The sequence below is a fragment of the Clytia hemisphaerica genome, unplaced genomic scaffold (genome assembly GCF_902728285.1).
Source record: "Clytia hemisphaerica strain Z4C2 unplaced genomic scaffold, Clytia hemisphaerica genome assembly, whole genome shotgun sequence".
NCBI classification, from domain to species: domain Eukaryota; kingdom Metazoa; phylum Cnidaria; class Hydrozoa; order Leptothecata; family Clytiidae; genus Clytia; species Clytia hemisphaerica.
This window is the reverse complement of record NW_027103253.1, coordinates 644,494-658,695: the sequence shown is the minus strand read 5'-3', so window position 1 is coordinate 658,695 and position 14,202 is coordinate 644,494. Positions and strand designations below refer to the sequence as shown.

General features: G+C 35.0%; 2 protein-coding genes across 2 annotated transcripts; one reads left to right on the top strand and one right to left on the bottom strand.

The window, feature by feature from the left end:
- Positions 1-262: 262 nt before the first annotated feature.
- On the top strand, positions 263-6,872 carry LOC136797906 (18S rRNA aminocarboxypropyltransferase-like). The gene is made up of 7 exons (XM_067054492.1): positions 263-479; positions 960-1,009; positions 2,865-3,201; positions 4,010-4,079; positions 4,737-4,846; positions 5,634-5,709; positions 6,407-6,872. The coding sequence occupies exons 1-7, from the start codon at positions 308-310 to the stop codon at positions 6,816-6,818; spliced, it is 1,227 nt and encodes a 408-aa protein (XP_066910593.1). The 5' UTR covers positions 263-307; the 3' UTR covers positions 6,819-6,872.
- A 275-nt stretch (positions 6,873-7,147) lies between these two features.
- LOC136797899 (NF-kappa-B essential modulator-like) lies at positions 7,148-11,445 on the bottom strand. Its single transcript, XM_067054479.1, has 4 exons — positions 11,288-11,445; positions 9,319-9,579; positions 8,784-9,086; positions 7,148-7,964 (listed from the first exon to the last, which is right to left on the bottom strand). Exons 1-4 carry the CDS (start codon positions 11,375-11,377, stop codon positions 7,872-7,874), a joined length of 747 nt encoding a protein of 248 aa, XP_066910580.1. The 5' UTR covers positions 11,378-11,445; the 3' UTR covers positions 7,148-7,871.
- Positions 11,446-14,202: the final 2,757 nt, after the last annotated feature.

Genomic DNA, 14,202 nt, shown 5'->3' with positions numbered 1-14,202 from the left:
TTCACTAAGCTTTTTGAACTGCTGAACCAAATTTGTAAAATAAATCAAAATTTAGGTTAGGTTTTCTTCTCTTTCCAATGCCAAAATATAAATCTCGTACATTTTTTTAAACGCCCGGTTCCTTGTCAATCTTCAATACTGAGGCCTTAACATTTTCGGGATATCAAATTTATGTGTTAGTATTGTCACACCTGCTTTCAAAAGTTGACAAATTAGAATTTATTATTTTCTCCATTCTTTTCTTTTGTTTTGACTTCCTTTTAGACACAACACATAACAAAGAGAAAAAAAACAAATAAATAAAACAATGGGTGGGTCAAAGAAAAGAGAATCAAACAATAACAACAGAAAGAAACAACAATCATTAGCACACAAAGATCACAGAACAAACAAAGCATCACATCGCGCTGGGAGACATCAACATTTTGAAGAACATGCTAATTCATTACCATCTGAAGAAGATTTGCTTCATAATAATGGTGATGAGCTTTCTAAGGGTGTTATAAGTCTTCTAAAATGATAAACTGTATAGACCTTTCAAGATTATGTTACTGAGTGGGACATGGATTCATAATCACGTTATTTTCATAATCGCAAAGTCGCTTACCTCCTTTTCAAATTATCTCTTTGGTAATTATTTCCCAGAGAAGCTCATAAGAATAAAGTTAACCATCTTATAAAATAAGTAGAGGTCTATCATCTCTTTTTAGAAATAACACTCAATTTGTATCCCATTTTAGACACTGGCATGTTCATCCCTCCATTTTCAATCTCATTCCTGAAAATTTAGCATATTAGCAATCCAAAACCACCATCCAGTCTCTTACCTTACGGGGGACGTTGTACGCCCCACTGGTCTAATGAGACAAATTTGGGGTTTTCAGGCGATATGAAGAATGACGTTTTCTGGATTTGAGCACGCCAAGTTATCATAGTATGTTATTTTTTCTTAATTTCAGACGATGATGAATCTGCAGGACAATCCATCCCAATTCATCTTGCTATGTGGGTAAGAAAGCTTTTCCATATAATCAAGATAAAACGTCTTCTCTCCATTGTTCTTAATCACACTAAAGTGAGGGTGGGTGAACTAAGATCATTCAATCACCCCCTGGAAATTTTAGAATAATTTTTAGCCCCTAAAATGAAAACCACTTCTTTGAACCCAATTTCAAAGATAAACCTAGTTGGGTCTTCTTGAGACAAATTTCGTGTTGATTTTTGGAGCAATCATTTTAGACAATTGAAATAGTAATGGAAAATGATTGAAATTCTTCAAAGAAAAAAAAATGTTAAAATTGGCCAATTTTAGTACCAGGTAAAAAAAATTCTCAAATTTTTGTCTGGATGCCATCTTTTTTAGGTATTTTACCAACCAGTTTTACTAAAAGGGTTTTTAAGTTTCATTCAAATGAACATTTATTGCAACGGGTTTGCAACAAATTATACAGGCATTTAGAAACTTTTCAAGACACTTGTTAAATCAGAAACGCGTCAAAAATTAGAAGGCGCGCAAAGGCGCGCAAAAAAGATTAAGGAGCACAAGGAGCGCCACTTTTTAGAAGGCGTGCAGGGCGTGCAATTCAACAGACTCAATTTTTGGACCTACCCCGGTGGGCTGTAGGTCCTATAAATTAACCTCTGTTCGTTCGTCCGTTCGTCCGTTCGTCCGTTCGTCCGTTCGTTACTAGCTTTTCTCGGGATTGGCTCATTAGTTTTTCCTAATTTTTGGCACAAAGATGCAAAATGGTAATGCCCAAAATGTGACGGAGCCCGATTTTCGAAAAAAATTCATTTCCGGCCGAAAATGCCGGAAATATGCCGGAAAAACCGGTTTTTTGGCATTTTCTCGAGATTTCATCATTAGTTTTTTCTGATTTTTTGCACAAAGATGCGTATTAGCAATGCCTAAAACATGGATTAGTCCGATTTTTGAGAAAAATTCTATTCCGGCTGAAAATGCCGGAAATATCCCGGAAATCGCCGTTTTTGCAGATTTTCATCGGACTTTTTCCTTATATTTCGTTGTTTTTTCACACAAAAACATTATTGATAGCAATGCCCACCATCAAGCATGGTTTAATTGTCAATAAAAGTGATTTTTGAAGCCGGAACTTCCTAAAAATCGCCGGAACAGCCTATTTTCGCCGGAAAAACGGTATTTCTTGAATTTCTCGAGCTGTACTTTATATGTTTTCATGAAATTTTGCACACTGATGCAAAATGACAATACCTAAAATGTGACGGAGCCCGATTTTCGAAAAATATTTTTTCCCGGCCGAAAATGCCAGAAATATGCCGGAAAACCGTTTTTTTTTACATTTTCTCGAATTTTCATCTTTAGCTTTTTCTGATTTTTTGCAGAAAGATGCGTATTTGCAATGCTCAAAACATGGTCGAGTTCGATTTTTTGAGAAAAATTTTTTTCCGGTTGAAAATGCCGGAAATCGCCGTCTTTGCAGATTTTCATTATATGTTTTCCTTGTATTTCTATGTTCTTCGCATAAAAGCATTATTGATAACAATGCTCACCATCAAGCATGATTCAATTGTCAATAAAACTTTTGCGACCAGAACTTTCTATTAATTTTTCCCTACAACCCTTCCCTCTCCCCCCATCAACAATCAATGATGAATTTATTGCGTTATGCATTTTCGCTAAACGATATATTTTCTGACTGATTTTTTTCTCCTCGCATTGCTATCTAACTTTCATCATCAGGTAGGTCCATTCAGCATCTAGCTTGTTTTTGTTAAAACTCTTCATTTCTTTTGTAGTTAAGAAAACTTGTTTGACTATGTTTTATTTTGATTTGGTTACACATCACAAGGCTTTTTATGTTTTACTCATTTCTTTTGTATAGGATATGGGTCATTGTGATCCTAAGAGATGTACAGGTCGTAAGCTTCAGCGGTATGGCTTGCTTACAGCTTTAAGATTGAACCAACGATTTAATGGAATCGTCCTCAGTCCGATCGGTACAAAATACGTCTCAAAAGCTGACCGACATCTAGTTCTTCAACATGGGTCAGCGGTTATTGATTGTTCTTGGGCTCAACTAGACCAAACTCCTTTCAACAAGATGAAATGCTCCAACCCCCGTCTTTTACCACACATGTTGGCAGCCAACCCGGTGAATTATGGGAAACCTTTCAAATTATCGTGTGTCGAGGCTTTCGCTGCTACTCTATACCTTGTTGGTAAGCACAACGTTTTTAAAATCATTAAAATTTCGCGAGCTTTGCGAATATGGGTGTCACCCACCAAAGATTTACTCATTTTGATATCAATTTCGCATCTGAGTTATTCTTCTTTACTATTAATCCTACCTTACCTTACACGGCTCACAACTAACTTTTGATCTAGTTGTCTTTTTTCCATGGCACCTCACCCCTCCAAGGGATTGAAAACACTAGATAGAGCTACTGTCTTTCCCAATCCACGACACATGAAGAAAAACAATTGTCATCTCGTAGACCGCAGTTCGGTACCGGCAATTTCTTCAATCATAAGAAACTAGCATGTTGTGAAACAAGGAGGTGGGAAAACGGGCATGATTAATCGAATTGCCAGCGTCGAACTATGATCGACTTATTAAAGATGACGCATTATTTTACTTTAGCCAGAGACGAAGTAGCTTCTCTCGGGTACCTAATAGCCGGGGGGAGGTCGCTAATTCATTTTTGAAAATTTTCCACCCAGGACATTCTTATTCCAACCCCCTCCCGCTTATTGATTTTTGGGAAAATTTTTTTGAAAGTTCCCTCTTTTGCCCTAATTCTGCTGTATTAGGCTCTTTTTCGAAAAATTTCCACCCAGGTAATAGGACATTTTTATTCCAACCCCTCCCCCTTATTAAGTTGTGAGATTTTTTCCAACCTCTCCCCTCGCTTTTCTACCCGAGAGTACTTAGTGTTTTATATAAGTCTTTGACTTGAGTCTGTGACTACAGGATCATAATGCATATCTTATAGAGACATTCACTCTTACAATTCTTTTTGTGTTTAGGTTTCAAGGAGTATGGTGAACAGATCTTATCACGTTTCAAATGGGGTCTTCACTTTTTCGAACTTAACAGGTTAGTCTTCAGGACAGGTTAGGTGTTTACCGCAAGTTAGGCTATGAAAAGGATCTATTGTGTTTTTTTGTATCTTTCTTAAAACTATAGTTGCTTGTATAAGTTGTTGTTTGTCGATGTTGTTAGTTGATGTTGTGTTGCTTCCAAGGATAAACCAATGGGCGTGGTAAGCGTTTTTACGGAAGCGAAGTACCACGGTCAACCTCGTGTGTTGTCTTTTTGATGTTGTTTTTGCAACGGTGTTTGCCGTAAATTGTTCTACATTCTTCTAAATTCGGCATTCTCGTTAAGATGAGCGATGAGAATGATGAAGATAACAAGGGTGGATTACTGAGGAATCAAATATTATCGTGCTACCTTTAGCTTAAGAATAGTTCATTCCCTTATCTGTAGATTTTAATTTCATTAATGTTTAAAAATCGTCAAAATAAAACTTTTCCCGAGTGTGCCCGAGTGACAGCAAACCAATATTTTATGATTTTTAGCTATTCTTTCGATTATTTGAATGGGGTATACGACCGGCGGGAACCGTGAACCCCTGGTTTGAGTCGCTGACGCCCTGGCCACTCAGATGGTTGGTAGATGACATTTTTGCCCCCTAAGTGCCCCCCCCGGGTTTGAGACATACTATAGTTTAGCATTTTACGCATTACTTAGAGAATTGTTGGACTTATACGAAGGTTGTGATACAGAAGCGGAAGTGCGGCAAGTGGAAAGAGACTGGTTGGAAAAATGCGAAGCGGAATATCAAGCCGTCAAAAAAACTGGTAAGACATCTGCATCCATTTTATTTTTCGAAGGCATCGGTGATCCAAAAAATATCAGCAATCTGATTGGTTAAAAAGAGTACAATATATCTTTTATTTAAGGCCGGTCTCCACTTTTGCGCGACATGAATGAAAACTTTTTTCACGTTTTTTTTAAGGTTATTGGTCGGTTGAGAAATTTACGTAACGGATGAAAAAAGAAGAACTTCTTTCAACTTTTTTTTTGTTGGCGCGAAACTTTTTTATGACGTAATCTTTTCTTCAGGCAAAAAAGGTTAAGAAAAAACTGTCGCCCATTTCGCGCGAAAGTGAATACCGGCCTTAAGAAGAGTACAATATATCTTGAATTTTAAATGTAAGAAAAAAGTATGTCATGTTACATATCGTTGGAAAGCATTTTTCATGCCCGTTGAAGGACATCGTCCTCAAATTTTTGCTGACATTAGCAATTACGTCATTTTTCAAACAACCTACCGCAATAACTTTTATTGGCTTCATTTGCAGATACAGGTTGTAATGTTTTAAAGAACGGGTCATGAAAAATGCTTTCAAACGGTATAGAACATGACATACTTTGGAGAAGAAAAGATTTTAGCCTGGGAACCTGTTCTGGTCTGTAAAATAGACGAACAGGTGCCAATCTTTTGGGTCTGAAATTTAAATCCATTTTGACCCTAAAACTACAATTGTGCAAAGTTTTATGCCTTCAATAACTTTTGGCACATCTAGACTGCACTAAAAGCCCGACCTGAGAGTAACAGAGGTTTCTCTACGAAATCTTCCATAGATATGATGAGCATCGATATGGATTTAGAAGGAGGCTTCAATCCAAACAGAAGTGCAAACCTTCTCACAGGAAAAAGGTATTTCCACTATTCTATATTCCAAAAAGCCTCAATTTGCACAAAATAAGCCTTAAACACGGCCTTCACTGAAAAAAGTACCTGTAGTGGAGTCTCTATAACTCGAACCTAAACAAATTGGTCGAGTTATGGAGTTATGGAGTTATGGAGTTGGGATTATATAAGACATTTCTGAATTTCGACATATGCTGTTTTCCTCATGAAGCACCAGAAAAGTTTTTAAAGCGTCAGTTTTCAGTACAAACTGGTGGTCTTAGGGTTTTTGAAAAAAATGGGTATTAAAAGATCGCTTCTCGATAGTTACCCAATTCGGCCATTTTATCAAAGAAAGTGAAATGTCACGGAAAAATACTTTAATTCTACTGTCTGATTACTGAAATGGAATTAGTTTTCGCAAGATTTATTCTCACGAAAATGGGAAAAATTTACGAAAACGCGAAATTAAATCCCGCGAAAATTAATCAAATTACTTACAGCTTCGCATTTTTTAACGAATCAAAATTTTAGAGACTTTTACATATAGTAGGGGCCAACCTTTATAATCAGTAGCATCTTTATGGGACTCAACCGCATGTGATTGGTTCGAAAGGAGATAGGATTATGAAGCTTTTTTGAGATGGGGCCTTCGAATATATTCTAACGTAGAAATTTTTTAGATTTTAAAATATTACTCACGAGCGAATATAATCTTTTTCAGAAACACCAGAGATTTTCCATCAAGCAGTGATGAAATTGAAAGTGAAGAAGAAGATTCAACGGAGAGCGGAGAAGAGGAAGAATACGAGACTGATCGATTCGGTAACACTGTCCGAAAGATAAATCCTGTCCGAGAAAATGATATATCAGTGAATGACGATAGCGTAATTCGCAAAGACATTTTATCGAAAGATTTAAATTTGAATTATGGTATAGACACTGATAATACCGACCATAATATTCCGGACGAAATTAAAGATATTTCGGACAAAAATAAAGATGTTTCGGACATTGAATGTGTTATTTCGGACAGTCAAAAAGACGTCTTAACGACGGGTCAACTTGAGGTATCATCTGTGCAAGAAAAGGTATCGAATATTGATCTTAATTCATCATCTACTAATAAGACGTGAGATTTTTTTTTTTGATACTTTATGAGGGAGAAGATTTTGATTTTTAAAAAGTCACTGGTAATTTTCTATTTTCCTTCTTATGAACTTCAAAAAGCTGGAAAAGAGCTTTTAAAAAGCATTCCATAGAGCTCTTTCAAATAGAATCATATTTTATGGTGATGGAGGATGTGTTTTTAATGAACTACACCCCTGTGACATCGCAAATATCACCCCATTGACAACGAGTTTTTCTAGATATCCCTGTCCTGGACTATGAACTGTTGACCAAATTACAAGAATTCAACTGTCCTCTTGAATTGGAAATGAGTATTGAAAGTATATTTTATCGATTTGTCGTTTGCTTCTCGTTAAAAATCTTTTATACGCAACATATATTGCATCTTCATCGTTATTTACATACACACTGATGAAAGCTCACCAAAATATTTTCTACCCAAGCTTTCAATAAATAAATATTAACATTACATTTTTCCACTAATAGATATATGATACCTAGATATTATCTACAGTTAAATGACTAAATTTTGTACAAAATATATCTTCAATAAAACTTTAATTCAGGTAATAAATAACCTTCCATATATTAACCGGTTTGGAAGTTTTTTGAAGCTTTCACATTGCTATATGTGGTGATTTTCGACACATTTTTGAGTCTTTGCAGCTGATTCTTTCTCTTGCGTGTGTATTTGTATCATACGTACATGCAAACCTACTCATAGACGAGATGGAAATCGAGTGCAATACCAATTCCATTCCAACGAATGAATTCTAAATTTCTTTCTTCATCTCTCTGATTCCTCAAATCCGGTCTGAAGCTCCCTTCTTTAGCATGAAGCGCTTTAGGTCACTCCTGCCCAAAACACAGTCTGATTGCCAAAACTTTCGCTCATTCAACATTTTGACGACCATGCGCCTGCGCAATCTTCGATTGAATTGAACGTTGAGGTGCAAGGTTATGAGAATCTGTTTATTGATCCGTCCTTCAATAAAACTTTTGAAAGTGATCAAGATGTCGTTTCTCCCAACATACCTTCTTTCTACTTATTCACTACGTCAACATTTGAGTTTTCCGTTGTTTATTTCAGGTACAGTTCCGTCTTGTGTGTGCTCCTTCCGCTTTTCAGATGATCCGCAATCTCGGGTGAGCTGAGTATGAGAAAATGATAACTTGATTAATCGATGTCCTTTCTAAGAAAATACTCTTGCCCTGGTAAATATTTTTTTTAAATGCGGAACAAAATTTATGCAAATGAAATATTGGATTTTTATGACTAACCTACTTAATGAATTGTTATTCAATAACGTATTGCGACTGAACAGGCTACACTTATTCTTATTCTAATTACACGCTTTTTTTTTAAGAATACACTTTATAAAAATGTCCATGATGAAATGGATTTACACCATTCTTATTAAAAAAGCGTGTACTGTATGTCAAATTCCATTGATTGAAAAAGTTTTGAAGGTTTTACTTTACTATTCCACTGCTATAATATGAATTTGACCTCCTTATATGCAAAGAATTTTTTTTAATCGTCCTGACGTGTTTTATAAAGACGCTGTCATGCTAAATAAGTAGATCAATACAAGGTCATCACAGGGTGTCGCGAAAGCTTTCGAAAGTTGATACAACAAAGTGTCATTTTTTTATCGTGGTTATTCAAGCTTTCGAAACTTTAAAGATTTATTGTGATTTATCCTTTCCTAAACTGTTTCAAGTTTCTATAGACTATAGACCTATAGTTTTTTTTCGAAAGCAAATGGTTGATGATACTGTTTTTTATTACAGTATGACAATAAATTGTTCATTACCAAATCCGAAAAGGAAATCCCTAATCTCTTCATCACGCAAAAAAGGCTAGGGGTCTTTCGAAGAGGATGTCAAAAATCAAAACATAATGACTTGCTTTAAAAAAGGGGTGAACGAAAATAGCGAATTCGAATTATAAAATCTTTTAGACATACCTCAGCTCCACAACACGGAAGTGGTTTCAAGGTATAACTTTCAATGATCGGTCGTCTACCATATTGATTCCCATAATGCATTGCTTGATGATACGGATTTGACAACCGTTGAAGTTCATTCACAATGTGATTTTTCTCTGCATATAATTTTTGATATTTCTCCTTCATGGATTGATTGTCTTTGAAATACCCATCCACCGTTTGTCTCAGTTGTCGGAGCTCCATTTTCAGTTTGTTGTTTTGACGAGACGTGTTCTGATGTTCTTTCTTTTCCTCCATGAAGTCTTGTTTATAGATCGCCAACTATTTATTGAAAAAGACGAGAATTAAATTCCAGTTTATGAGGATACACGTTTCTTTTTTATAAGAATATCCAAAATTGTTGAAACCTTCGGATATTCCTCATTGTTTTGAATTTTAAACCTAAAAATGTTCTTAACATGTTCTTGTTCCATCATTTTGTGATTATGTTGTTATGTAAAAACGTGTATATGGTATATAAAGTTTATTTTGAAAAGCAGGTTTTGAAACTCACCTGTTGTTTCAAAGCCTCCAAATCGTCTGCCGTAAATTTCGACGTTTCGACTTTTTTCTCCACCGGTTCATTCTCAACTTGAGGGAATTGTTGATCAATTTTCTTTCGACACAACTCTGCACATCTGCCCATCAACTCAACATTTTCTTTTTTCATGTCTTCATATTTCTGTTTCAAATTCCAATATTTTGTTTTTAAAAGCTGGTTCGCATCCATCAATTGGTTGTAATCGCTTTGCCAGTGTTGATTGACGTCTAAGACCTGTCAATAAGAATTGAACATTTGGTGGATTGGAAGTTACAGTACCTTATGCTATTTTCAATTACTTTTTTGTAAGGAAGTTTGCCACCGCACTCGGAGGTGACATTTACGAGTCTCGGGGATGACAACCTTAAGTTTTTATTTCCAACATTTTCTATTGAAGAAGTTTCTAACTTTCGAAGATTGAGTAAGAAGGTGATGTTAGAAAAACTTAACGAGTTTCCATATGAATATTAATAGTTTAATTTCCATGGAAACCTGTTTCTGTTTATAGAAATACTAGCCGGTACCCGGCGTCGCACGCCGGTTAAGCTGTAGCTGAACGCACTAAAAGTCCTTTGGATGTTGAAGCTGGCTTAAAAAAGCGATCAAAAAAGAAGAAGAAATCTCTACAACGTTTAACTCTAACCCTGGTGTCTTATCTTTTAACCATATTTGGATCGTGTACTGTCCCCCCGTGACATAATTTTTTGTTTGTTTAAGTCAAAAGTTATCAGAAAGAGCATCGTTTACTGTACCAGTGTCGTTTGAAACGACTCTGCAGGTAGTTATTTTTTTTCGCTTCGCTCGCGTTAAATATGCCGTCCACTTTAAATAACAATTTTTCAGGAAAAAGTGGGAAGGTAACAAAGAATAGTGCAACTCTTTGTTTTTTATCAGATCGAAAAAAAATAAGACAATTTAAAGTTATGCTTTTTTAAACCCTTTCATAACTTTTCGAATTTAAACATGTAGAATAACAAACACACGTTTTAACGGGGTTTTAACAGTAACGACGACTTGAATATTTTTATAAGAAGAAAGAAGTAAACTAATTTTTTCTTATGCTTGATATCGTCCTTTGAATGCTGTTGTTGTCCAAAAACTTTTTGATTTTTATGTTTTGATTTACTTTTGAAATATTCTTTTCTATGAAATTAATTTGTTTTGTTTTGAAAAGAATTCGAATGTCATTTATAAATACGATCGTTAAATACATTCGAAAACATTTAAAACAAAAGAAGAGAGAAAAAGACAACTCTGCAGAACTCTGGGCAGAAATTAAAATTACTAAAATGTAGATGGGCCTTAAATTTCAAAACAAAGGCTGAATAAAGTCTAAACCAAGCTCTATCCGATCTTTTGCAAATGGCGCGAATCCAATGGAACAAATTTGTGGAGCAAGAGACGAAAAGTCATAATTTTAAAACACAAACAAAGCGAAAACGAAAGTGGTGACACACAGACACACAAAGCACCGCTATTAATATATAGAATCTTTCGTTTTCCTAATGTGGATTTCCTTGCCTCGTCAAAGAGTGGTTTTTCCTTGTATAAAGGGGTTTCCTCGATGGGGTTTCCCTTCCTACTATCTGTGACTTCCCAGATCATTATCTGACGTAATAGTTAATTGGACTTTCTTGTATAATTACTGCGGTCAATTAAACCACGATGATTATGGGAGAACTTTTGAACCCATCTTTCGAACTAATCTTTAATGAAAGTCTCCATCACTATAACCTTTCTAAAGGGGTTAAACAAGCATGACGAATGAAATGTCTACTCATCATGTATCTTTTGAGTTGTCCTCCAAAGAAAGTGTTCTACAGTTAAAAAGCTTTAAAAAATCTAAAAGAGGAAGTCCCGGAAGAAATAAACCCTTCAAAACCTGTACCTCTTTGATAAAAGTTTCTTAAAAATCAGGCATATTGAATATTTCTCTTTTTACCTTTTTCAAGTCTTTTGTTGCTTGACAATTACATTGACAATCTGTTCCCTCCATTATTTGTGATTCCATACTCAACAACATGCTATCCATTTTTTTTCCTTCTTATTCTAAAGTTGTTCTTAAAGTGTTCTTTATATGATTTTGTTTCTACTATTTTGCTAAAAAGAAAAAATGTTGCATTCCATAAATGAAATTGTTCTCATAGATGGAACCAAGACTCCGTCTTGCCAACCCACAGTATGACTAAAAGATTTGAAGACTCTTTTGGTTCGAAACCTGAACATTTTCAGCATTTTGTTGTTCTTCTTAAAAAATTACATGTTTTCGAGTCTTCGAAGCCTTGAAAATGAACCTCCTGCCCCTCCAGCGGAGTCCCGCCGAAAATATTTTCTCGCCGAGCCCAGCCATCACACAAACCGCTTAAAGGCCTCTTAAACTATGTTCCAGGAATGCTATTAAATATGTTAGGTCTCGAATCAATTCCTCACACTTGAGCTCAATTCAAAAACAAGTCACAACCCAACAACTCATCTGTCTCGTGTGCTTCTATCTTCTACGAAAATCTCAAATTTATTGATGCCATATTATAACCATAAAAACAGAGTGATTTCTCAGTTACGACCAACTGACTGACTATCAAACTGAACACGTACACATGCATTGAAACTTCTTTATATATCTATCAGAGTCTCTTTGTGTGTGAGTGTTTTGATAAAAAGTTTTCACTTTCGTTCAAAAAGGTTTCGTTCCAGATACGAAACTAGTTTCTTTCGTGGCTCTCATCTTTCGATCCTACTTTCTCTGTCTCATATCTGTTTTACTTTCGATCTCCCTTCACCTAGCAAGAAGCTTTTTATCAGTCTAGAAGGGAAACTCCCTCTTCTTTCTCTTCTCATTAACACGACAATCGAAAGGGAATTTCCTACACCATGTTTATTCGTTATTTATAAGAAGATTTTTATCGTAAGCATATTATATTCAGCTCACTACCAAAGGTATGTGAAGAGAAATCAGTCGTTTTATATTTTTCTCAGTCGAACAAAATTTGTGATTAAGAATAGTCCTTTTAAATAGAAAACGCACATCAAATATATAAATATATTCAATTATATTGTTGACTATTTAATAATAACTTTAATCATTTTATTCTGTTCTTATAGAAAAAGGGAAATTCCATTCTCGAGTGTTTGAGATGTTTTGAATTGATCTGCCATTCGGTTTTGTGAATGATTTTGATCGCACTGTTATAAGAAAAAAAAATTTTTTTATAAAAGCAAGCTATTTAAGAACATGAGGCCGAAATCTTATGAACATTTCGATTTTGCAGACTTTGAAACACACAATTTCTTAGGAAAATGGACAAAAATACTGGTCAAAATAATACAATATTTTCAATCTTAAAACTCAAGAAGTTAAGAACATTCGAAGGCTCCAAAGATTTTGGATGTTCTTTTAAAAGAAACGTGTGACGTCATTTTATTATTATATTGATGAATTTTTTCTTTGCATGTTCGGGACTTAACCTCCCCTTGTCAGTGGCGTGAAGTCCTGCCAAATTGGAAGTTTAAAATTCATTTGGAAGGGGATTTCCTTGCTATATTGAACTTGAAAACGCAGACAAAACAACATCTCTAAAATAACAGAGGGGAAATTTCAACGGCGGTAAAATGACGAAATTTTTTCGGCAAGTGGTGAAACTTTCCACGTCGAATTCAAAGAAATACACGTTATTTTTTATGAGAACGTTCAGCTTGGAAATGTTTTTAAATTCTCACCATTTTCTGAATATTATTGTTCATTTTCTTATGAAAATTGAGTGTTTTAGGCCATGGGGGATACTAGGGTTGGTGAAAAACCGATCCTTAGAGAGACAAATTTTTAGTGAAAAAAGTGCCCCTTAGACATTTTAAAAAATTTTCTTCGTTTGTTCTTATAGAAAACTGACCAATTCACCTTCAGTAAAACTCTTATTCCGAATGCCTATAGAAACTTGAAAATTTTCGACTTTTGGTGTTTTGGCCTAATCTCGATGCAAAGTAAAAAACTGGATTTTATTTAAAGGGTACTTTCAGTATGAAAAGCAACGGTCCGCCGAAAAATCTCTAAATTCACTTTTTTTTCATAAGAACAATGAGGCTCAAAATCCCCAAAAAATAAGAACAATTTAACAACAATGCTGAGCCTGAAATTACTCAATTTGAAGCAATTTAGGGGTTAAAGTAGTAAAAATTGGGTAAAACGCCCAAACCTCAGTTATAAGAACAGAATAATAACAATTTGAGGCTCAAAGTGACAAAAAAAAAAAATAAGTACAGCCGAGCCTCAGCAAAATTATAAAAAAATGGTTGTGATCCGTTCATTTCTCGTTTTTCTTCACTTTCTTACACGAATTGTGAAAAACTAATTAGTGGAAAATAATATAAGCGCATTCAAATATCTTTCCAACGATACCAAACTTTTTATTATACGACAAATGCTTGAAAGTTATATGACCAAAAGTAAAAACACTGCACACCTTTTTGGACATAAACTTTAATAATAATTTCTTTCCACCAAGAGGAACGTGCTGACAGTCGAATGTTTCGCTTTTTTTTGTAAGAACCAGTAAATTTTGAAGCCTGAGATTGTTCTTAAATTTCTATTGTTCCAAACAATAGAACAAGCGTGTAGTTGATGTTAATGTCATTCAAAGCAAAGACTACCTACCCCAAAATGTGGTTTTTACGATGAGGCTATCTATATATTAATAGCCATTAATAGCCGTGTTCTGTATGCTGTGTGTCACCACTTTCGTTTTCACAAGCAATGTTTTTGTTTTCGATAAGTTTGCTTTGATTGATCGGAACTTGGGTTTAGAGAATTTTTTGGAGGTATAACATATCAGGTGTGCTTGTTCCGTAAAATACACACAAAGA

What these genes read in the sequence shown, in the direction of transcription:
- LOC136797899 (XM_067054479.1), bottom strand. Translation starts at nt 11,377, where the DNA reads ATGGATAGCATGTTGTTGAGTATGGAATCACAAATAATGGAGGGAACA. An exon ending in CAACAAAAGACTTGAAAAAG is followed by an intron (nt 9,580 to 11,287) that starts GTAAAAAGAGAA and finishes TCTTATTGACAG; the next exon opens with GTCTTAGACGTCAATCAACA. An exon ending in TGGAGGCTTTGAAACAACAG is followed by an intron (nt 9,087 to 9,318) that starts GTGAGTTTCAAA and finishes TTCAATAAATAG; the next exon opens with TTGGCGATCTATAAACAAGA.
- LOC136797906 (XM_067054492.1), top strand. Translation starts at nt 308, where the DNA reads ATGGGTGGGTCAAAGAAAAGAGAATCAAACAATAACAACAGAAAGAAA. An exon ending in CAATTCATCTTGCTATGTGG is followed by an intron (nt 1,010 to 2,864) that starts GTAAGAAAGCTT and finishes TCTTTTGTATAG; the next exon opens with GATATGGGTCATTGTGATCC. An exon ending in AACCTTCTCACAGGAAAAAG is followed by an intron (nt 5,710 to 6,406) that starts GTATTTCCACTA and finishes AATCTTTTTCAG; the next exon opens with AAACACCAGAGATTTTCCAT.